A 22,060-nucleotide genomic window follows, 5' to 3' on the forward strand; every position below is an offset into this window, starting at 1 on the left:
TCCAGACCCCACCATGCTGCCCCTATGGTGATCGGCACAATGGTCAAGTTCAAGCCTACAGGGGACAATGGCTCTAATGCCAGTTACTACTCATCGAATAGCATTATGTGCCAAAGAGTGAGCTGGCTGCTTTAAGGGTTTATATCTCATTTAATCTTTAAAATGAGGCAAGGAAATCATTGGTAGACTGAGAAGATACCATACACTGAACTGAACCAAACCAAACTGAAACACCCCAAGACTTCTGAGGTTCCTTTCAAACTGCTGGTACAATCATGAAGAGGCCTAAAGAGGGATGGGAAAGAGGATTCTCAGGGCAATGGAAACCTCCGGGAAGAGTAGTACACATGAGGTTTCATCTCCATTTACCTTGCAGCTCTTGTTCCATTATGTGCTGTGTCCCTACACTTTATCCTGAAAACTCTTACGGGATTTGTCACTTTACAGCTAAGGAAGTTTAGCTTGAAGAGACTGCCAACTCTGCTGAAGCTGCCTTCTGGCTCCAGGCTCTATACCCCCAACCCTTCCCATGCTGCGCTGTCTAGGGCACCCCATGCCACCTCATGCACCAAGGCATGTAACTCGACACCAGGCCCGGCTTTACCGAGAGGCCAGCAGGTTAATCCTTTCAACTCTCCCCTGCGGTCCATGCATGGTAATTACAGAGGGAGGGCTCATCTGCATTGCTGCAGGATCGACCAACCCAGAAAGGGTGGAGACATCCTGCTCAGGGGTGAGGCTGGGGAAAGAAGTGCAAAGACAGGAGATACCATCTCACACCAGTTAGAATGGCAATCATTAAAAAGTCAGGAAAAAACAGGTGCTGGAGAGGATGTGGAGAAATAGGAACACTTTTACACTGTTGGTGGGACTGTAAACTAGTTCAGCCATTGTGGAAGTCAGTGTGGCGATTCCTCAGGGATCTAGAACTAGAAATACCATTTGACCCAGCCATCCCATTACTGGGTATATACCCAAAGGACTATAAATCATGCTGCTATAAAGACACATGCACACGTATGTTTATTGCGGCATTATTCACAATAGCAAAGACTTGGAACCAACCCAAATGTCCAACAATGATAGACTGGATTAAGAAAATGTGGCACATATACACCATGGAATACTATGCAGCCATAAAAAAGGATGAGTTCATGTCCTTTGTAGGGACATGGATGAAATTGGAAATCATCATTCTCAGAAAACTATTGCAAGAACAAAAAACCAAACACCGCATATTCTCACTCATAGGTGGGAATTGAACAATGAGAACACATGGATACAGGAAGGGGAACATCACACTCTGGGGACTGTTGTGGGGTGGGGGGAGGGGGGAGGGATAGCATTGGGAGATATACCTAATGCTAAATGACGAGTTAATGGGTGCAGCACACCAGCATGGCACATGTATACATATGTAACTAACCTGCACATTGCGCACATGTACCCTAAAACCTAAAGTATAATAATAATAAATAAATTAAAAAAAAAAAAAAAAGAAGTGCAAAGACAGATGGACCACAGGATGAGGACGGCGAGAAAAGGGAAGGGCCCCAGTGGTTGGGCCCTTTTATCCATTTGGCTCTCCTTTGCCAAGAAATGCCTTTTTTTCCTCTATGTCTAGGCTTCCAAGCCATGGGAAATATGGTTTGGACTTTAGGAAAAGATTTCATTTAGTTTCTGGTCCAGAATTATTTTGCTGGCTAACAGATTCAGAGGCTACTTACAAATGACATTTTTAGCATTTGGAGATATTTAATTATAAAAGTGATATCTGCTTATGTTGTCAACTGGAAAAGTATAGAGGGTGAAGGAGCAGCAAAACAGAAGAACAATCTGCTGTGAGCCCACCACTCAGCAGGGAATTACTTTTAAAAAATCTGATTTAAAGAGTATTTTTCTTTCTTTTCTTTTTTCTTTTTGTTTGAGAGTGAGTCTCGCCTATCACCCAGGCTGGAGTGCAGTGGCATGATCTTGGCTCACTGCAACCTCTGCCTCCTGGGTCAAAGTGATTCTCCTGCCTCAGCCTCCCAAGTAGCTGGGATTACAGGCACCCGCCACCACACCTGGCTAATTTTTGTATTTTTAGTAGAGTTGGGGTTTCACCATGTTGGCCAGGCTGGTCTTGAACTCCTGACATCAGGTAATCTGCCCACCACGGCCTCCCAAAGTACTGGGATTACAGGTATGAGCCACCACGCCCAGCCTAATGAGTATTTTTCTATTGAACCATTTTGTTTTTGCAAGCACTTGTAGCTTCATACTTTTTTATGGCTACTAATTTGGATTTCCAACCAACTTTTTTTCCTAATATCTGAAACCTAAGATAGATAAATCCAGGGTGGAGGCTGGGTGAAGGTGTGTAAGTTGTGTGCATGCACAATGGAGATATGTGTGTGTGTGTGTGCATGTGAGAGGCATGTGCAGAGCTGACACCGCAGGTGCAACCTAAACTCAGGACAGCAGGAAGGGAAGGAGTCCTGGAGAGAGGAACGAAACAAAGTGGGTGGAAGGGAAGGAAATGCTAGGTTAATATATGAAACCTTTGGAAAAATAGGGGTTCAATATTGTATTCTCCCTGTTTTTGCATATATTTTTAAATGTCCATAATAAAAAGTTTTTCTGTTAAAAAAGGGAATGCGATGCTGGAGGAAATTATAGTGTAAAAAATGTCATCAGTCAATTTGTTGTTTCAGAAGTCTGAATTATCATAAACAGCATTTAATTCGTTTAAAGTATTATAACTGTTAAAAATTCTAGGACTAGCTCTTTAAGATTTCTAGACTCAAGAAATTTCATCTATATTTCATGAACACAGATGAAAATTAATTCAGAGCTTGTTATAGAAATGGATAGAAGTAATTTAAGAGAAGGGGGAAAAATACCTTCTAAGTAAAAACAAACAAAACAAATTATATCTACTTATGAGGAGATAATGTTTCTAGTACCTGTTCCCTGAGGTGGCATCATTTTCTTAAATGATACATAGAACTGAAGAAAGTAGGGGAGAAAGGAAAGGCAAGTTTGAAATATAAGAAAAAGTATGAGTGCAATAACAAGTCAGGAACTCGGCGTTTTGGAGAATCCATCACTGAGGGCTCAGGGCCACTCGGGGGTAGCTGATTTTCTAGTAAGCTTATGAATCCTCCCCTGACTTCGGTTAGAAAATTTTTAAAAATTAGAGGGTTACATTGACTGTTTACTATGAAAAGTACTGTTACAAATGAAACTGAATTTTTTTAGAATTGACATAAGTAGACTTTTTGTTTCTTCATTTACTGAATGCCCACCATGTTCCCTGTGCTCTTTGGGGCCTTAAACTGGGCATGATATGGTCCCACTGGGTGTCATGGAAGGACAGAGGAGAGGGAACCGGCTGGCCTAGGCAGGCAGGGAAGGCCTCCTGCTGGAGGCAATGACTCTGCAGGGTTTGGAGTAAGGGGAAGGGCACGGGGGCTTGGAGAAGAGATTTTAGCCCAAGAGCTCAGCTGGAGGGAGGCCACGGAGGCAGGAAAGAACATGATGTTTGATGGGTGAGGTACAGACACAGCCAGTGAAGAGCATTTCTCTCAGTATTGACCTGAGCGGGGTAGGTAAGGGTGCTATTATTCACAAGAGTTTTGGCACAGTCCTTCAGTCATGTCTTAGGAACTTCCTAGCATGTTCAGCTCCAAGACCCATAGACCTGGGTTTGAAACTTGCCTTGAGTTTTGATTTCTTCACCTGAGCAATGGGATAATACCTACCTCAAATAATTCTCATGAGGAATAAGTGGATATCTAATAAGCCCTACATTGAACTGAGTGTTCATCCGTGCAGGGCACAGTATAGAGTCTTGACACCTCCATGAGGTAGGTACTATTATCCCCATTTTAGAGGCAAGGACACCTGGCCAACTAATCAACGGTGAGGCCAGAATCCACAACCAGGCAGCTGGACCGCAGGGCCCGGCTGGGACCCGCATCCTCACTGTGGCCATTCTGCTGCTCAGTAAAGCACTGTGCAGGGCCTTGGTAAATGCTGACAGATTTGCATCCTTGGGAGAAAATGTGCTATGCCAGAACAGAGTTCTGACTGAATAGAAAATCCTGCGTGCATCTTGAATTGAAAGAAAACTTTTAAGATCACCTGGGCCTGTTCTCTGACTTGAGTGTTTGTTTAAACATGATTTCTAGGGTAAATGGCTATTTGTCTAAAATCAGTCGAGGATCAGATCATCACAACCTCCCTGGGAAGCCCAATTTAGTATTTTTTCAGCTAGAACGGTTTCTGTTTAGGTTTTCCCTTGCTTTTTATTTGGGCAGGCGAGCATGAACATATGCACAGAACCTGCCCCACAGCCCACGCCCACCCTCCTCCCAACACTGTTCTATATTTGGAGGTATTTCTCACACACTCCTTAGTCTCTTCTCTTAATTTAAAACTCCATAATATGTTTTCCATTTCACAATAATAATTACTATTCACAGAAAAAAATGTTAAAATAGCTAACATGTATTAAGAGTATGAAGTACTCCGCTAAAAACTTTATGGATTATCTAATTTAATCTTTTTTTTTTTTTTGCCCAGGCTGGAGTGCAGTGGCATGATCTCGGCTCACTGCAACCTCCACCTCCTGGGTTCAAGTGATTCTCCTGCCTCAGCCTCCTGAGTAGCTGAGATTACAGGTGTGCGCCACTAGGCCAGCTAATTTTTGTATTTTAATAGAGATGGGGTTTCACCATGTTAGCCCCCATGTCTCGAACTCCTGACCTCAAGCAATCCACCCCACTTGGCCTCCCAAAGTGTTGGATTACAGGTGTGAGCCACTGCACCTGGCCCTGATTTAATCTTATTGCAGCTCTATAAAGTATTTTGATTTTCCTGATGGAGAAACTGAGTTACAGAGCCATCAAGTAACTTGCCAAGGGTTTCTGAGCTACACAGTCTACTGTCCCTGAAGAGTGAGGGCCAGCACATGCTCGATGCTGTCCCTGACTCATAGTGTCCATCTGTCTCAGAAGTCCCAGCTCCTTTCCTGCTCTGGTACCTCCTGCCAATCTTTCTTCATCTCTCAGTTGCGCTCTTTATGAACTCTTTTGCATGTGTTCCCAATGAACTTAATCTGTGTTGGAAGGACTGTTCCTATTCCTGGGTTTCTCAGTATTAGCAACCCTAACTACTGGACTGGGGCCTTCCTGTGTGAAGAAACATTCTTGATTCTTCATCCGTGGTATCAATAGCTCTAACAAATGGAACAGACTCTGGGCCCATCCCCCTGTGACTGCTGCTCTTCAGGTGGCCCCATCTCTCCCTATTTTTTGATTATTTCCCCTGGTGTTTTACTGTTCCAGACTGTTGGAATTAACTTGCATGTCACTGCAGTCACTTCATATAAAAACGCCAGATTAATTATATGACACTATGAGAGGAGTATGGCCAAGCCAGCTATATCTATTTTCAATTTAACAATTTTTCCCACTTGTAATCATGCCAGCAAAAGAACAGTATTTAAATCTTTTGCTTTTTACCTATAAGTGAAAAACCAGAGGCTTAACACGGTGCTTAATTCAAAAAGAAAGAACTAGAAAATAGATGTAATTTACTTAGAGACTAAGGTAAATACATTTTGGACACCTAACAGAAGATATTTGGAAGCAAATAACTGAATCTACCCTGATTCCTTCACACCCCCACCTTACCCCTCCATACTCAGACACACACACACGACTTCATTGATGGTATCAGTCAACAGAATCTCTCTTCAAATATTTACAGTATTGAAAGGTGGTTGGATGAATGAAAAGGAATGAATTATTCTGTCATTTATGATGTCAGAGTGACTAGGAAGCTTAAAAACACATTCAGAACCTAAGCCTTGCAATGACAAAGTCAAAGGAAGGAGACAGCCTCAGGACTGTGAGCTGTATCTCTTGAAAAGGAGGACAGAAAGCTGAAAATTGGACAAGAATCCTAATATACAACTTCAAAAGTATATAGACATTTTAAAGAATCTATCAAAAGTCCATATTACCTAACATTTTAAGAATGTCTAATTGCTTCTTCAAATCACAGTGGAGGATGTGCCTGGTTGGCTTTATGCTCTGAGAAGCTTAAGGTTTCTAATTTATGTCGCAAGCTTATTTAAATAGTCACCAAATCAAAATGACGTGAAAAATATTAAGTTTATATCAGCTAATGATTCAAAGACAACACTTGTGGGTGTGTGTGGTTGGGAAATACCCAAGAAGGCGCTGACAGCATTCTGCCCTTGGGTGCACTGTGGCCAACAACGCACGGTCTGTAGGTGTGTGTCTTGTGCAATTGTCTACGCCCTTCTGGGCTTAGTCGTGGTTTATCATAGTTCAAAAATTTACCTAGAGGCCCCAAGCCAGTCCATAGCCATGCTAGGTGATAGGAGTATCTATCAATATTTCTCCCTACCCCTCAAAGAACAGAACCAAGCCCTAACCTGAAAATCATTTAAAGAAATAAAAGTTTCCCAGCTAACAAGGATTCGTCATTTTTTTCCTCTTCCTTTTAAGATGATCATGCATAGACATTGAAAAGTTTTAGTAGTAGTTTGATGACTTCACTTCCCATAACTTGTTGTTCCACTAGCTTTTCATTCAGAAGGCCTGGGTGAGAAAGAAATACTTTTCTAATTTAAAAATCTGCGTAAAGAATTATCAATGGGTTCCTCAAGAGCCTGACACATGGTATACTTGGAAATACAAAACATATCTTCCCTGTTCAGCTTTTCTAATCGTTATAGACATCAAGCTAGGGTGAAGAATGGAACTTCATTTTTTTTTTTTTAACGTTCCCTAGGTTTCCTTGGTTGATACAACAACCTTTATTCCAGTCCATTTTCTCTGAATTCCACCGTTAATGCCATTTTGTTCCTTCTGCAATGTATCATCAAAATGATGATGTTTTAATGACATACCTTCTTTCGGGCCCCCAAGATTACAGATCAGTGGGATATACTTAAAAGAGCATTCTTTTTTTTTTCTTTTATATTGACTGTTTGTGTTGCTTTGAGACTAGGAGAGTTTTCAGTTTTTAGGTAAGCTCTAAAGCCCTCAGGACTTTCTAAGCTTTTTTTTGAAAATCAATTTTTGGCGGGGTGGGAGGGGCCTCGCCAAGTTTAATGAGGCTGGGTGGGAGTTCAGGAACACACTCAGCTCTGATCACAGAAACAAGTTCAGGCGAGCTCAAATTCACCCTTCAGCTATGAAGCCCTCCCAGCCTGGCAAGGTTTGCCACTGTTTGAAAGTGGTGGTTAGCTGTTATGTACAGTTGTAATTTATCTTCTGAATATGAAGAACACAATAAGAAAAGCTGCATAAGAATAAAAATAATCATTACCACCAGAAAAGATAAACAGCAATGTTATTACTAAGCAAACTGACACTTGGCATTTGACACTCGTTAGCAGCAGGAAGCCATTATCCAACGACAGTGTCTTTTCCACCGATACCACGTCTTGAATAGATACAGTTGGGCAAATAGCTGATAAAACTGTGCCACTGAAACATGATTTTTAAAAAACATTTTCATTTGCAAATGTCACTGCCGTCAGATTGGAGCTTCCAGGTGCCTACTTGTGAAATATGAACGCATGAAAAACACACATCTTTTAAGATTACACCTGACTCTCATCCCCTGCCTGGACCAGGACCATCCTGGGTACCTTTGAAAGGCCAGCACGGAAAGCATTCTGCACCAACGCAGCTGGCTGCTTTGGGGATAAACTGTCACCACTTCCTATCTCCAGGCAGCTTGAGAGTAATCTTTCAGAAGCCAAATATTGGTAATTCATCTAACTGAGGCTATAAATCCTGCATTTTTAGTAAAAAGAAATGGTATTTTCATATGCAACTTATATAATAATAATAGACTGAACTGTCTGGTGATGTGGTGCACCAGACTCTTCTCCTAACATAGCTCACGTTTCAGTGATCCACATTTCAGTTATGTGGCAGTGGACCCATGAGATATCTTTCAGAGGGACTTTCTGATACTACTCATAGGAAGTTTGAATTAGAGATAGTGTTTCCCTGTGTTTCCCAAGCTGGTGTTGAACTTCCAGCTTCAAGCAATCCTCCTGCCTGGACTTCCAAAGTGTAGGGATTACAGGCAATTGTGCCTGGCCTGTTTTTTGTTCTTTTAATCCTGAATATTTAAATGAAAATTATAACATCATGGTTTTGGGGTGTGAATAAATGCTTCTGTTTGGGAGCTGGGGGCAAAGATTATTTTTTCGCATTGGCCTGATAAAAAACATTTTCTCAGCTTGAGAATAACTTGTACGGGATTTTCTTCCAGCCTAGCATACACATAGCATTGGTATCCTTGAAAGGAGATGCGTGAGATTCATGGGCTGGGCTGTATGAAATAACATCTAAAATTTTAAACCCCTTTGAATGGAACTGTTCTCAAGACACAGTAAAGTGGAGCATATCTGTCACATGTTAACGTTGTAAGAGATTATCTGAATCTTCTATGAAATGCCTATGAATTTTTCAAACGAGTAAATCAATCACATGGTTTATTATTATAAAAGTTCTTTCTGGTATGATGAGGGTAGACTCGAAATACGATGAAAAAACAAAGCAAAAATGCCTGGGGTGTTGCTCAATGATATTATTCATGACTGATCAAAAACGAGTACAGTCAGTATTATTGTCCCAAGCGACGTGGATTGTGCCAGAGTCAATAGGAAAGGCCTCACTCTGCCAGTGAGTCTCCTGCCACACCACCATGGTGCCCATGGTACTGCATGGTGACGAGTTTACGTCTCACCACCTTTCTCTGCAGCTCAGGTGCCCCGACTTGGAGAGGCATGTGGATTGCGGGGAAACTTATTCAAACTAAAGATTTTCCTCACAACCTGGGAGATATAGATTAAGTAAACAGCAGGTGGAGCTCAGGAATCTGCATCATTAGAAGTACCTTGAGATGACCCTGACACAGAGGGATTAGGGAAAAGCTATCAATTGGAGGAAAGCATTCTGAAGGCAGGGGTCACTCTTCTGTTAATCTGGTTCATTGCTCTTTCCCTCCAGGATAGCGAGATTAGAAAATTCGTTTCTGGTTTGTGCCTTGAATTAAAAACGATGTAAATCTTTGCTGCCCATATTAAACTAGGCCAGGCAGGTCCTAAAGCTACTCTAGCACCTAAGACTCAAAATGTTTGACTTTCACACTGCAGCTGCCCTGGGGTGGCTGAGTTGCTCCAGGTCATAAAGGGAGATACTAAGCAAAATTAATTCACATTCAACAAATATTTATTAAGCGTTTGCTCTATGCCAGGCACCGAAGACTACTGGTGGATCTGTTATTTGTTTTAGAACCTAGGGCATAGGTTTAGAGGGTTTTTTTTTTTTTTTTTTTTTTTTTTTTTTAAGATAGAGTCTTTCTGTGTCGCCCAGGGTCTGGAGTACAGTGGCGTGATCTCGGCTCACTGCAATCTCCGCTTCCCAGGCTCAAGCGATTCTCATGCCTCAGCCTCCCGAGTAGCTGGGACTACAGGGGCGTGCCACCATGCCCAGCTAAGTTTTGTGGTTTTAGTAGAGACGGAGTTTCACCAGGTAGCCCAGGCTGGTCTCAAACTCCTGAGCTCAAGTGATCTGCCCACCTCGGCCTCCCAAAGTGCTGAGATTACAGGCGTAAGCCACCGCACCCGGCCCAGAGAGCATATTTTTACAATAAAAATTTAAACAAAGTTTCCTGGATTGGTGTGTGAGTGTATGCATGCATGCGTGCTTATGTGTGTTCCGTGTAGGAGTGTGAACCTTGAGTGCCACACTGGTTGTTGCATTGGCGGGGTGTTTTGGGGTCTACTGTTCCAGCAGCAACAAGAAAGGAGGGCACAGCAGGAGGGTGGTGACTAACACAGCCACGGGCCTCAATCCTCCCAGCCTGGAGAGCAGCCCTCAATACCCCAGTGTTGTCAAGTGCACCATTCTTTCCGGTGGGCACACAGTGCAAGGATCAAAGCTGGTCACTGACTGTTGCTAACAACTTTCTCTTCATAGGTACAAACAACGAGCCATCAGACAAATGGCAAGGTCACTGGTCCAAAGTCAACTTTGTCCCTGGCTGCAGGCAGACTTGTACACTGGACATGGGGGCCTGAAAGAAAAGGACTTCAGAAACCCACATGCAAATAAGAACAAGACCCACTTATCCCATTGCCCAGTCCAAGGCGGTCCTTTCCAAACTGTTCCAAGTCATGATACACACAGAAAATGATGGTGCCATATTTGTATGACACAAGAGTTTTGTTCACAGCAGGAAGGACTGGCCTGGAGCTCTGGCTTCCTCGGGGGCTAAAGGGCTCACATGGGTAACCCATGTCCCAGCACTAACGGAGATGCAATTGGCTAGGGAATAAGGTGAAGGCTGCCTTGAGAAGAAAGTGGCTTGAAATATCGTAGACAACTTAACCTTTTGTCTAAAAACCACTCTTAGAACACAGTTCCAAAAGGGGTGTATTGGACTATATGGCTGAACATGGAAAACATTAAAAAATCCTGTGCCCAGTCCCTGCCCCAGACCAATAAAATTGGGATCCAAAGATCCCACTTGGGGTGGGCACGGTGGCTGATGCCTATAACCCCGGCACTTTGGGTAGCCAAGTAGGGAGGATGACTTGACCCAGGAGTTCAAGACCAGCCTAGACAACAAAGTGAGACCTCGTCTCTACAAAAACATAAAAAATTAGCCAGGTGTGGTGACATGCACCTGTAGTCCCAGTTACTTGAGAGGCTAAGATGGGAGGATTGCTTGAGCCCAGGAAGTTTATGCTGCAGTGAACTGTGATTGCACCACTGTACTCCAGCTAGGGCAATAGAGTGAGACCCTATCTGGGAAAAAAAAATTGGAATCTTTGAGGGGTAGAGGCAGGCAATTTTTTTTTGTTGTTGTTGAGTCCCAGTTGATTCTAACCTGCCCCTGAGTTTGAGAACCATCATTATGAGGCTGGGAGCCGTGGCTCATGCCTATAATTCCAGCACTTTGGGAGGCTAAGGAGGGTGGATCGCTTGAGCCCAGGGGTTCAAGACCAGCCTGGGCAACATGGTGAAACCCCGTCTCTATAAAAAATAAAAGATTAACTGAATGTGGTGGTGTGTGCCTGTAGTCCCAGCTACTTGGTGGGAGGATGGCTTGGGCCTGGGAGGTAGGATCATGCCACTGCATTGCACGCTGAGTGACAGAACAAGGCACTGTCTCAATAAATAAATAAATAGAACCATTGTTATCAAAGAGGAGGAAACAATAAGCACCATGGAGTCAGAGTGGGAGCTGGAGGCCTGGCTCTTACCCCATTTCCCAAAGAAGACTGACTCTTAAGGTGAAGCCACTTAACCTCTCAGAGTTTCAGGGCTCTTCTCTGTAGGGATAGAGGGATAAATACAGTCCCTACCTGTAAGGTTATATGTGATATAACCTTATATATAAATACAGTCCCTACCTATAAGGTTATATGAAATGAACCCAGCCCAGCCTTTAAATGTAACTTTATAATTTGAATAACGTTACTCAATTATTTTCCCTTCATTCTTTGGAGGATCTGGCCTCTGAGTACAATATTTTACCCAATCATTAATTTATACATTGAACAAACTTTTGAATGTCCACCCTGCGGCTGGGATGCTACCAGGTCCCAAGGATACAGGATGAAACCTCCCTTCCAGGGAGAGGGTTTCTGTCTATGATGAGACTGAGTTTTGGGTAAGTGAGAAGTTACTGGAAATTGAGTGTATGACCCAGAGTCCCGCCCTGAGTTATTTCACATTAGGATACCCAGTATGACTCATCTGGCCATCAGAGGCTCTGGCAGGGATGCAAATGTGCGATGTCTGTGGCTAGCAGAGTGGCCATTTCATAGATCCAGTGTGATTTGTGTTAGTGACAAAATCTGCTTCTAAATCTAAACTGACATGCAAACTAGATTTTGTCTTGAAAATATAGATGAATAAAGATGTATTTTTTTGGGGAAAAACATGTAGGAATAAAATTAGTTTTAATATAAGGAGAGAACTATATGTCAAAGTGGGCCTATTTATCATGTGTGTTCTTTTTCTTTCTTGTTCTAGAAAAAGAACACCTAGATGTCACGCTTCCATCTAGATGTTCTTTAGCTTTTTTGAAAAATTTTTGTGGGTACATAGTAGGTATATATATTATGGGGTACATGAGATACTTTGAAACAGGTATGCAGTGCACAGTAATCACATCATGGAGAATGGGGTATCCATCCCCTCGAGGATTTATCCTTTGTGTTACAAACAATCCAATTGTAACTTTTAGTTATTTTAAAATGTACAATTAAATTATTATTGACTATAGTCACTGTGTTGTGCTATCAAATACTAGATCTTATTTGTTCTTTCTAGATACTTTCTGTACCCATTAACCATCCTCTCTTCCCCTCCACCCCCAGCCCACTACCCTAGATGCCATTAGCAAAAAGCTCAATTACTTTTGCACCAACCTAAATATTTTTCTTAATATCACTACTCACTGAAACCTTGCTTACTGGTGGTTTACTTGTTTACTGGCTGTCCTTCACCCTCACCCAGGTAAACTATAAGAGCAAGGACTTTTGTTGGTAACTATTTGTGCATTGGCAGATGAGGAGCACACAATAAGTCTGTTGAAAGAATGAAAAAACAGGCCAGGCTCAGTGGTTCATACCTGTAATCTCAACACTTTGGGAGGCTGAGGTGGGAGGATCACTTGAGGCCAGGAGTTTGAGACCAGCCCTAGCAACACAGTGAGACCCCCATCTTTACAAAAAATAGAAAAATTAGCCGGGTATGGTGGTGCATGCCTACAGTCCCAGCTACTCAGGAAGCTGAGGTGGGAGGATCACTTAAGCCCGGGAATTCAAGGCTACAATGAGCTATGATCCTGCTACTGCCCTTCAGCCTGGGTGACAGAGCAAGACCCTGTCTCAAAAAACAAACAAACAGGACAAAACAAAAACAAACACAATAGAGGAAACTCAGACACTGTATGGCTATCTTTCCTTTAAATTAGGCTCCAAGACTTTATGAGCTAGATTACTTTAAAAATACGGCCTTTTTTGTTCCCTAGTGGCAAAGGAAGTTTGCTGAATCCAGCAGTTGTGCAAGGTAAGTTACTGAAGGACTGGCTTTTCAGCACTAAACATAAAATCCAGTTTCATTGTTTTTTTTTAAGTCATTTGAAGCCAACCATTTCATTTACTCTTTACCTATATAACTGAGGAGCAATTTTGGAAAAGCAATATTGTAAGATGAAAAGAAGAGAGAGAGAGAAGAGGAAAATTTCTTCTATTACCCTGGAGAAACTTTCCATTTTTCATTTGCCAGGTGCTTTCCCCCCTTTTAAGTTCCTCCATAAACTAACTTTCTTTTTTTTTAAAGATTAACCCATCTTACCAACCAAAACTGTTCATCATTTTATGCGTTTCCTTAAGACTTTTCATAGCAGCAGGGATATGCTCTCTTTCCATTTGTGCCGAGACTACATAACGAAGGTTGATTTCAACTCATCTAAAAATCCCTAATACCTATTCTGTGACTTTTAAATTTGCTATCGACATTGAATTATAAAGCATGTGGATGTAGAGAGCAGGTTATAATAAAAAGCTCACTATTCCATGTCACGCAGTGATTCCGAAAGCAAGTGTAGTGAATGAATTGAATGCATTTTTTTTTTTTTTTTGGCATTTTTGTTGAGATCCTAAAACAATGGCTTGCGCCATGAGGCTGCTGGACCCATGTCTAGGAACTGTAGTGTTAAAACTGGAACTGTAAAGTCATAAAAAGTGACGGCACAGAATCCCCAACCTTAATACAGGATTACAGCAAACTCCCTAGGCTGGCATACAACAATTACACAGAAAGCCAAATATTTGAATGCAGTTATCCTCTGAATGTATGCACCAATCCCTTAGTGTTGCAGTTGTCTGAATTTCCTTTTGGTGTAGCTCCACATAAGCAATCCGGTAATGGCTAACACATCCGAGAGTGACGCACGCCAAAAGCTGGATTGCTGCTGGCAGGGCACACATGTTTGGCATCTCCATCCTAAAGCTCCAAATACACACACCCCTGGGTGGCCATGGGTGTCGACTGCAAGGCTGAAAGTAGAGTCTCTTGCATTTTGCAATTACCTACATATGCCAGCGTGCTTAGTAACTCTACTGCTATTTAGAAGAGACCAATTTAACATAATCTACTTATGTGGGAGTTAACTCATGTACTGGGTTTAAAATATACAAAAGCTTTGTCAAGCAGTCAGGTTGGATGGCTGAGGGGACTGAAACATGAGATCTTACCTTTTACGTCTAGGTCATTGGTTGACAATCAGTGCTTTTATTTAAGACCCCTGTCTTATTACCGCTTGATAGGTTCGATGAATTAGTAGTATCAGTCTACTTCTTGGTTTTAAAAATGGTTATCCACATCTGAATAACCATCAATACAGCTGCTATTAAGATTGTTTTTGTTGGAGGTAATAGCAGAGGATGAATAGACCTAACTTTGAAATCAGACTTGTGTCCTCTTTTAAAGCAGAAATAGAATGTATTTTCATTATGCATGTGGCTAAGAGGATATTTCAGTGTCAACAGTAGATCTTAAAGAGGCCATATAATATGGTACCAATATTAATTACTTATGAAAAATTACTTAGTTACCTAGATCTTTTATTACCAATGATGTTAATAAAGGGTGCCTTGGATTTTTGACTAAGATATAATCAGGTCTGCCCTTAAAATTTTCAGGGTCCAGGGCAAGAGTGCGAGTGGAGGGTCTACTTTGCATACTTCTAGATATTTACAAGCTACAAATCAAGCTAACAAACTATTAAATAAAATATGTTCTATCTTCTTTATCCATTTATAATTCTTTTTTGATGGTAATATATTTTTCTTGACTTAATACTTATTTAAAGTGAAATTATTGCAAATTTGAACTGGGTGTTTTTCTTGGGGATTACAATTCAAAATGGCAGTCAGAATTGGAGACTCTTATGATCCTCTGAAAGGAATCAGTGTTTACCACTGAGATGGTGGAGATTAACCTCTGTCTCAGAAACACCTCCTAAAGAGCTGTTTTGCATCTTACATACACATTGGTTAAGACAAAATACATTACTGATATATGTAATACTTCAGCTAATTTGAAAACTTTAGTCCCTTTAGCTAAAAAAACACCTGATGATGGAAATGAATTAACAACATGAGTGGTTAACCTTGAGGTGTAAAAGTCAATTTACTCACTGAATCATTACTCAGGGTTTACAAGCTAAAAAAAAGCATGTGCGCGCGCACACACACACACACACACACACACACACACAGAGGAACCACTGGAACCACTGGTAACCTTGGTAATTAGAGAAAGGAAGATTGAAAGCTATTTTCTTTTGGTGAAATGGCCATTATGAGATACATGAAATATTCATTGAGGAAGAGGCCTACATTCTCCAGAAGGGATCATACATCTTGGTGCCATTCAGAGCCAGATGGTGAAAATCAAGACCTCTTTGGAAAATTGCAGAGGTTCCTGTTTTATTGGTCTGGAGCAGGGCCTTGCATGGCTTTTTAATGCTTCGCAGGTGCTTCTAATGTTCAGCTGTATAGTCCATCATACTGCTTTTTGGGGACAAAGTTCTAAGGGTGCTCTTTAGCCAAGAGGGTAGGTTAAGCAGAGACAGAATTTTAAAAATACCTACAACATTTCAAAATGGAGTAAAGGTTCTTTGCAGGAACTCTGAAATTGTAGAAAGACAATATTACATCTTTTAAGGTCACTTTTTACACACAAATTAGTATTTTTAAACTACAGGTCTTTTCCTTGAAATCTTAGAAAAAGCCCCCCTATCCTCTGGGTGACACTAAGGAAGAGGTAGGTGAGAGTGGAACCAGGGGATCCAAGACGGTGGGGCAGAGAATGGTCCCATAGGGTAGGAAGGGTTTGAAGCACCCCAGAATCTACAAAACTAATTGGAATTATGTGTGATTCCATGGCCATAGGCAACCTAATATCCATGGAGTTATCCAAGAGGGGTTAATAATATGCAAGAGATTTTCCCAGAAATTGGAAGGAGCACCTGACGCCTATGGGAAAAGCATGAAGAATTAGTTCTTCTCTGTTTCTTTGATTACTAAAATTTGCATATGGGTCCCATTAAATTGGATGTTGCTTTGACATGAACATTTAATTACCTACAAAAATATGCCCCCCAAAACCCAAGAGGAAACAAAGCAATACCCAATGGTCAATTCGACAGCAAAACCAGTGTTACCTGAGCAGTGTCATTTGCTTTAGGTATTAGCAGCTGAAACAGAAGTTACTTTGTAAAGCTTGTTTCAAAGAGTCTTGACAAATTCTTAAAGATATCTCCTAATGATAAGGATGTCTCGGAACTTGTGACCGGCTGGGGTATTTAAGATAAAGGAGGAGAAGGTGCAGGCCAGGAGTCCCCTGAGACGGGAGTCATCCAGGCAACAATCCAGATGTAAAGCTGTTTCCACGGCTAGGAAAGCAAGAAATGGAAAATATTTGGAATTTGAAAGGCAGTTTGAAAAGAAACAATTCCTGGGTTTGGCAGAAGATTAAGTATGAAGACAATACTATGTGTTGGGCACAGGGCCACGGTGTGCTTTTCATAATCACATTTAATCCTCCCAATAACCTTGCAAGGAGACCTATTTGTGCCTGTTTTACACGAGAGATGACAGGTGTTCAGAAATTAGACCTTTCCATAGCCAAAGAACTGTTTGCCATTTGCCAGAATCCAATCCTAGAACTAATGAATCACAAATTATTTTTGCTGTTGCTCCTGTGATACTAGGACTTACTGGTGACAGAAAGCAGAGGGAAAGTCTAGGAAAGGAAGATCAACAATTCTATCTTTTCTAATTACATTGGTGAAAGAGACATTCACTTTTTTATGTATTTCAGTATCAGGTTGGGGGAGGGGTAGGTTTAGTGAGATGCTTTTATAAAAACATCTGTTTCATAGTTCAGCGCTGTCCAACAGAAATAAAAAGCAAGACACATGTAATTTTACATTATCTAGTAGCCACATTAAAAAATCAAAAGAAACAAGTGAAATTAATTTTAATAATAGGTTTTATTTAACTCAACATATTATCATTCCAACATGAAATCAATATAAAAAATTATTGAGTTTACTTTTTTTGGTACTAAGTCTTTAAAAATCAGTGTATATTTCACTCTTAGATGATATTTCAATTTGGATTGGCCATATTTAAAGCACTCAATAGCTGTACGTGGCTACTGGTTACTGTATGACACAGCGCAGGTAAATAAATTGATGAGATCCATGGAATTTGATGCATATTTCAGGGTTTGGATAAGAAGGAACAAAAGTAGACTCTTAGAAATATCCACGGAAAGATGGACTGAGAAAGAATCTCCAATGGGACACTATTTGAAGTCTTTACCTCATAATATATAGCGCCAGAATAATGAAAGCAGCAAATTATTTGAGAGATAGGAACTGAATGAATAGAGCCTCTCTCCCTCTGTCTTCTACTTTGGCCAGCAGACCAAGTGATACCAGGGAGCTTCCCAGGGGCTAAATCCTGGCAGGAATGAGTCAGTGGAAGGAGACCCACCTAGTTACAATGAGCACAGAAGAAAACCCATTGCTTAAGTCACAGAAAGTGTAGTTTTCATTAACTTCCCTCCTGTCTCAAGGTTTAATTTGCAAAAACTGAAGCAAAAGGCCATCAGACCAGACCAGTAAATCTTGCTACAGTTGAAGGTTTGCTTTTTGTCTCTTAATATGCATTTTGTGACTTAAACCCTAGAATTAAATTCATCTAAAGAGGCAGCTGTGATTTTCTGTAGTTGATGGTGGTATTAACAGAGGGTCGGAAGGAATGGAAATAGGCATTTTCAAAAAGAACACTACTTATATAACAAAATTATTGAAAAATAAAGCCATTATTATAATATGATTTTTTGTAGTGCCTATTCCAACATACTTAGGGAAGGTGGGGACTAAATAATACTAATAGATGACTAATACAATCATTTCATTTTAAAGTATATAGTCTTTTGGATAATTGAATAAATGGAAACCTATTTTATTTAAATCATTTCGATTGTAGAAATTAAATCTGGAAATTAAGAGAGAAAATATTTCATCTTTCTTCTTTCCAACCTTCACATTCTTTCATAAATTATCAAGTAATGGAGTGAGATTTTAAAACAAAAAACAAAAAAGTCGGCCTTCATGTAGTATGCAAGGTGACAGTGACTTTTATGTCAGTGCTGTCTACTTAGACTGTAAGCTGTTATCTGTCACTTCATACGACATTCTGAAAAATGTGGCCGGTGCCCTTCTGAAGCTCAAGGAGTGTGTTTCCAGTTCCTGTGATCAGAAACAGAGAAACACCCTGTTTCCCGATATTACCCCACACGAGTGCATGCCTCCTCCCCTATCCACCAGCAAAAAATTTCCCTTACAGGATCTGGGCATAGCCCCCAAATCTGGGGCAGAGCCAGGCGGGCTGTCCCAGGGTAGAAAGGAAATTATTTCTTTGGAACTCCTTTAGAAATGGGTGGTTGGGGCCAGGTGCAGTGGCTCACGCCTGTAATCCCAGCACTCTGGCCAAGACCAAGGTGGAAGAATTGCCTGAAGCCAGGAGTTTGAGACCAGTCTGGGCAACATAGTGCGACCCCATCTCTACAAACAATAAAAAAATTAGCCAGGTGCAGTGGCTCACACCTAGAGTCCCAGCGCTTTCGGAGGCTGAGATGGAAGAATTGCTGAGGCCAGGAGTTCAAGACCAGCCTAGGCAACACAGTCTGACCCTGTCTCTACAAAAAATAAAATAAAATAAAAGCTGGGCATGGGGGCATGCACCTGTGGTTTCAGCTCCTGGGAAGGCTGAGATGGAAGGGTCACTTAAGCCCAGAAGGTCAAGGCTGCAATGAGCCATGTTTGCACCACTGCACTCCAGCCTGGGTGACAGAACAAGACCCTGGCTCCAAAATAATAATAATAATAAAAAGAAATGGGTGGGCAGGGGCATGGGAGGAGATCTCTCATAAACATAAATGTCTACTGCCTATTTGTAAATCACTCTCCATCTTTAAACAATTTGTATATTTATTTATCTACCTTAGGTTCATAAGTTCCATGGCTCTTCATTTTTTTTAAACTATACTATTTTGGCTTCTTGGACTTTTGCATACAGATCTAAATATAATGCCTCACTGCTGAGAATCTCTTTCTTTTCTAGTTCACAAGTTGATGAACCAACTGATTTCCTATAAAATTATCAGAACCTATAAGACAGCATGTTTTTAAAGAAGGAAGGAACAAAGGTGTTGGGGAGAAATCACCATCTTTTTTTCTACTACATTGAGAATTATGAATATCATTGTAGAGCAAAATATCACAGTATTCCATTCTCCTGTGACATTTTTACACGGACTGAACTAAGCTGCGGGTCCAATCCTGATTCAAAGACGTCCAGCCATTGTCCAAGACATCCAGCCTCGGCAGCAGGGTGGCTCACATAGTGCTTTCCCGTCCTGCCCCCTGCCTCCACGAGGCTAGGCTGCTATGCTGGTCAAAGGAAAAACAGTTAGGTTATCAAATACATGCACGTCGGAGTCTGATTTTTCAGTTTTTCAGATTACCTGGATTCAGGGTATTTGGTGAGGGTGGCCAGGCTGCTGGTGTACATGTGGCCGCCCACATCAATGTGGACAGGCGCATTGGATTTTGTGAGTTGTGCTGGAGTAGGGATGCCTTGGTTGTTCAGTGGAGATGCAGGGGATCTAGTGATCAGAGGTCTTGACATATTGGGCCGACTGTCCTACAGAGAGATAAGCAAGTTTAGACACTTTTTCTCTTTACAGTAGAAAGATAGGAAATACATATAGCATAAAGAATAAACGAGTGATTAACGGTACTCATTCAGTAATGAAACCTGAAAAAACGGCAAGCTCTTGCTCTTGTTATAATGAATATCAGAAAAACAAATTCTGTAGCAAAGAAAAGGAAATCTTGACATACTCAGAAATAAGGAGCTGAACTAATGCTCACTTCAAATAACTGAGGACTATGAAGGCTTATTATACTAAGAAATTCTTGCATTTAACAATTGACACATGGCAACTAGTATGATATGAAAAGTCTATTCATTCCAAATAAAATGACAATCAAACACTTCAAACAATACATATCTAAATAAAATGCATATGAGTTAGCCCTCTCTTTGAAAACTTCCTCATTGCTATGCACATGGAATAAAAACAGACCTCTGACACCTGTGTTCTACAAAATGTTTTCTTAAACTTTTATTTTTCAAATCAGGAAAAAGAGAGCATACTGGTCTAGCCATCGGCTCACACACTTAAAGCAACCTTGCAAAGAGATACCACAAGTTCATCAGTCAACAGAATATACCCTCAAATGATAAATATGTGCTTGTTCATGAACCACAAGCGAACTGCTCTTCTGCATGCCTGACTTCTTGAAGAAATCAAGTTCCCAAAGTGTAACTGAGGCAGATGTTGATGTGCGGTCACACAAGCAAAGGTGCAATGTGAGCAAACAGACCAGAATGAGGATATCACCTGGTGGCAGTAAGAACATGTTTAAGAAATTGTACCTTTTTTTCTTTTTTTTGAGATGCAGTCTCGCTCTGTCGCCTAGGCTGGAGTGCAGTGGCACGATCTCGGCTCACTGCAAGCTCCGCCTCCTGGGTTCACGCCATTCTCCTGCCTCAGCCTCCTGAGTAGCTGGGACTACAGGCGTCCGCCACCACGCCCAGCTAATTTTTTGTATTTTTAGTAGAGACGGGGTTTCACCGTGTTAGCCAGGATGGTCTTGATCTCCTGACCTCATGATCTGCCCGCCTCGGCCTCCCAAAGTGCTGGGATTACAGGCTTGAGCCACTGTGCCTGGCCCGCCCAGCTAATTTTTATATTTGTTGTAGAAACAGGGTTTCTCCATGTTGCCCATGCTGATCTTGACTTCCTGGGCTCAGGCGATCTGCTCATCTCAGCCTCTCAAAGCGCTAGGATTACAGGCGTGAACCACCTCACCGGGGCAGAAACTATACTCTTGAGAAAATAAATTATTACACCCTTTCCATGGATACAATATAAATATTTCAAATGCTATCAAAACATGGTTGTTTGCTTTTAAATTAGAGCCCAAACCACAGACAAGTAAAGATAGGTCTCTGGTATTCAATAAAGAAGGGGTCAAACATTTAGAGTATCTAAGTGAAGAGTAAGCTAAAATAGCATTTATGTACAAATTCTGTAACACCGATGACACACGTATACTCTCAGATTTATAATTTTAGCCAAAGATTGTTTTCAAACATGCAAACAATGTATGGCAAAGCCAGGGATAAGGCACACTGAAGGGATTTTGAAAAATGCCTTTGATGGAGACCACAAAGGGGAAGTCATCTAGTTTTTGTGCATAAAATGCAGCATGATAAAATATAAATTTGCAAAACATCATAGATTTTATGATCTGGAACAGCTTCAGGAGTTACCTGGGGCACAACTGTTAGACTACTTAGCATTAACCACATGTCCAAGCAAGACTGTGAATGCACATGCTTTCTGAAACTCAACATCTACTGTGAATGGGGTGGTGACTGGGCCTTTATGCAAAATGTTTACCATCTGTGTTGTGCGTTTCTGCATGCTGAATTAACAGAGCCTAGAAATGGTTATAGAAAAACAGTTAATGTTTTAGTTCTTAAATCGGCTGGTCGGCTCAAGGGTGTTTACTACATTATTCTTTATATGTTTCTAGATACTTTTAACAATGCAAAATAGATATTGAAAAACACAACAGGATGTTTGTAACACACAAAGAAGAGGAGTTAAAGGGGTATTGGGTATTGGAAAAAAATAAAAAAAACAAGACAGTTGATAGGAAATATGAAACAGGTAACGTTCAGAAATACTAAAAGTAGCATTTTAAAATCTGGATGACAGAAAACACATTTTTCCTTTAAAAATGCAATCATACAACCTCCACTTTTAAGAGATACATACTGACT

At 41.1% G+C, this 22,060-nt stretch overlaps 1 protein-coding gene across 4 annotated transcripts in view; it reads right to left on the reverse strand.

Annotated features, from left to right (window-relative positions):
- KCTD1 (potassium channel tetramerization domain containing 1) overlaps positions 1-22,060 on the reverse strand; it is a 205,605-nt gene that overhangs the window by 27,130 nt on the left and 156,415 nt on the right. For all 4 annotated transcript variants that reach the window (XM_024235808.3, XM_054537752.2, XM_024235809.3 and 1 more), the window contains exon 2: positions 19,668-19,846. In XM_024235808.3, coding sequence (XP_024091576.1) covers positions 19,668-19,846 — 179 coding nt within the window. The remainder of the gene's footprint in view (positions 1-19,667; positions 19,847-22,060) is intronic.

Source organism: Pongo abelii, chromosome 17, assembly GCF_028885655.2.
Source record: "Pongo abelii isolate AG06213 chromosome 17, NHGRI_mPonAbe1-v2.0_pri, whole genome shotgun sequence".
Taxonomy (NCBI): Eukaryota; Metazoa; Chordata; class Mammalia; order Primates; family Hominidae; genus Pongo; species Pongo abelii.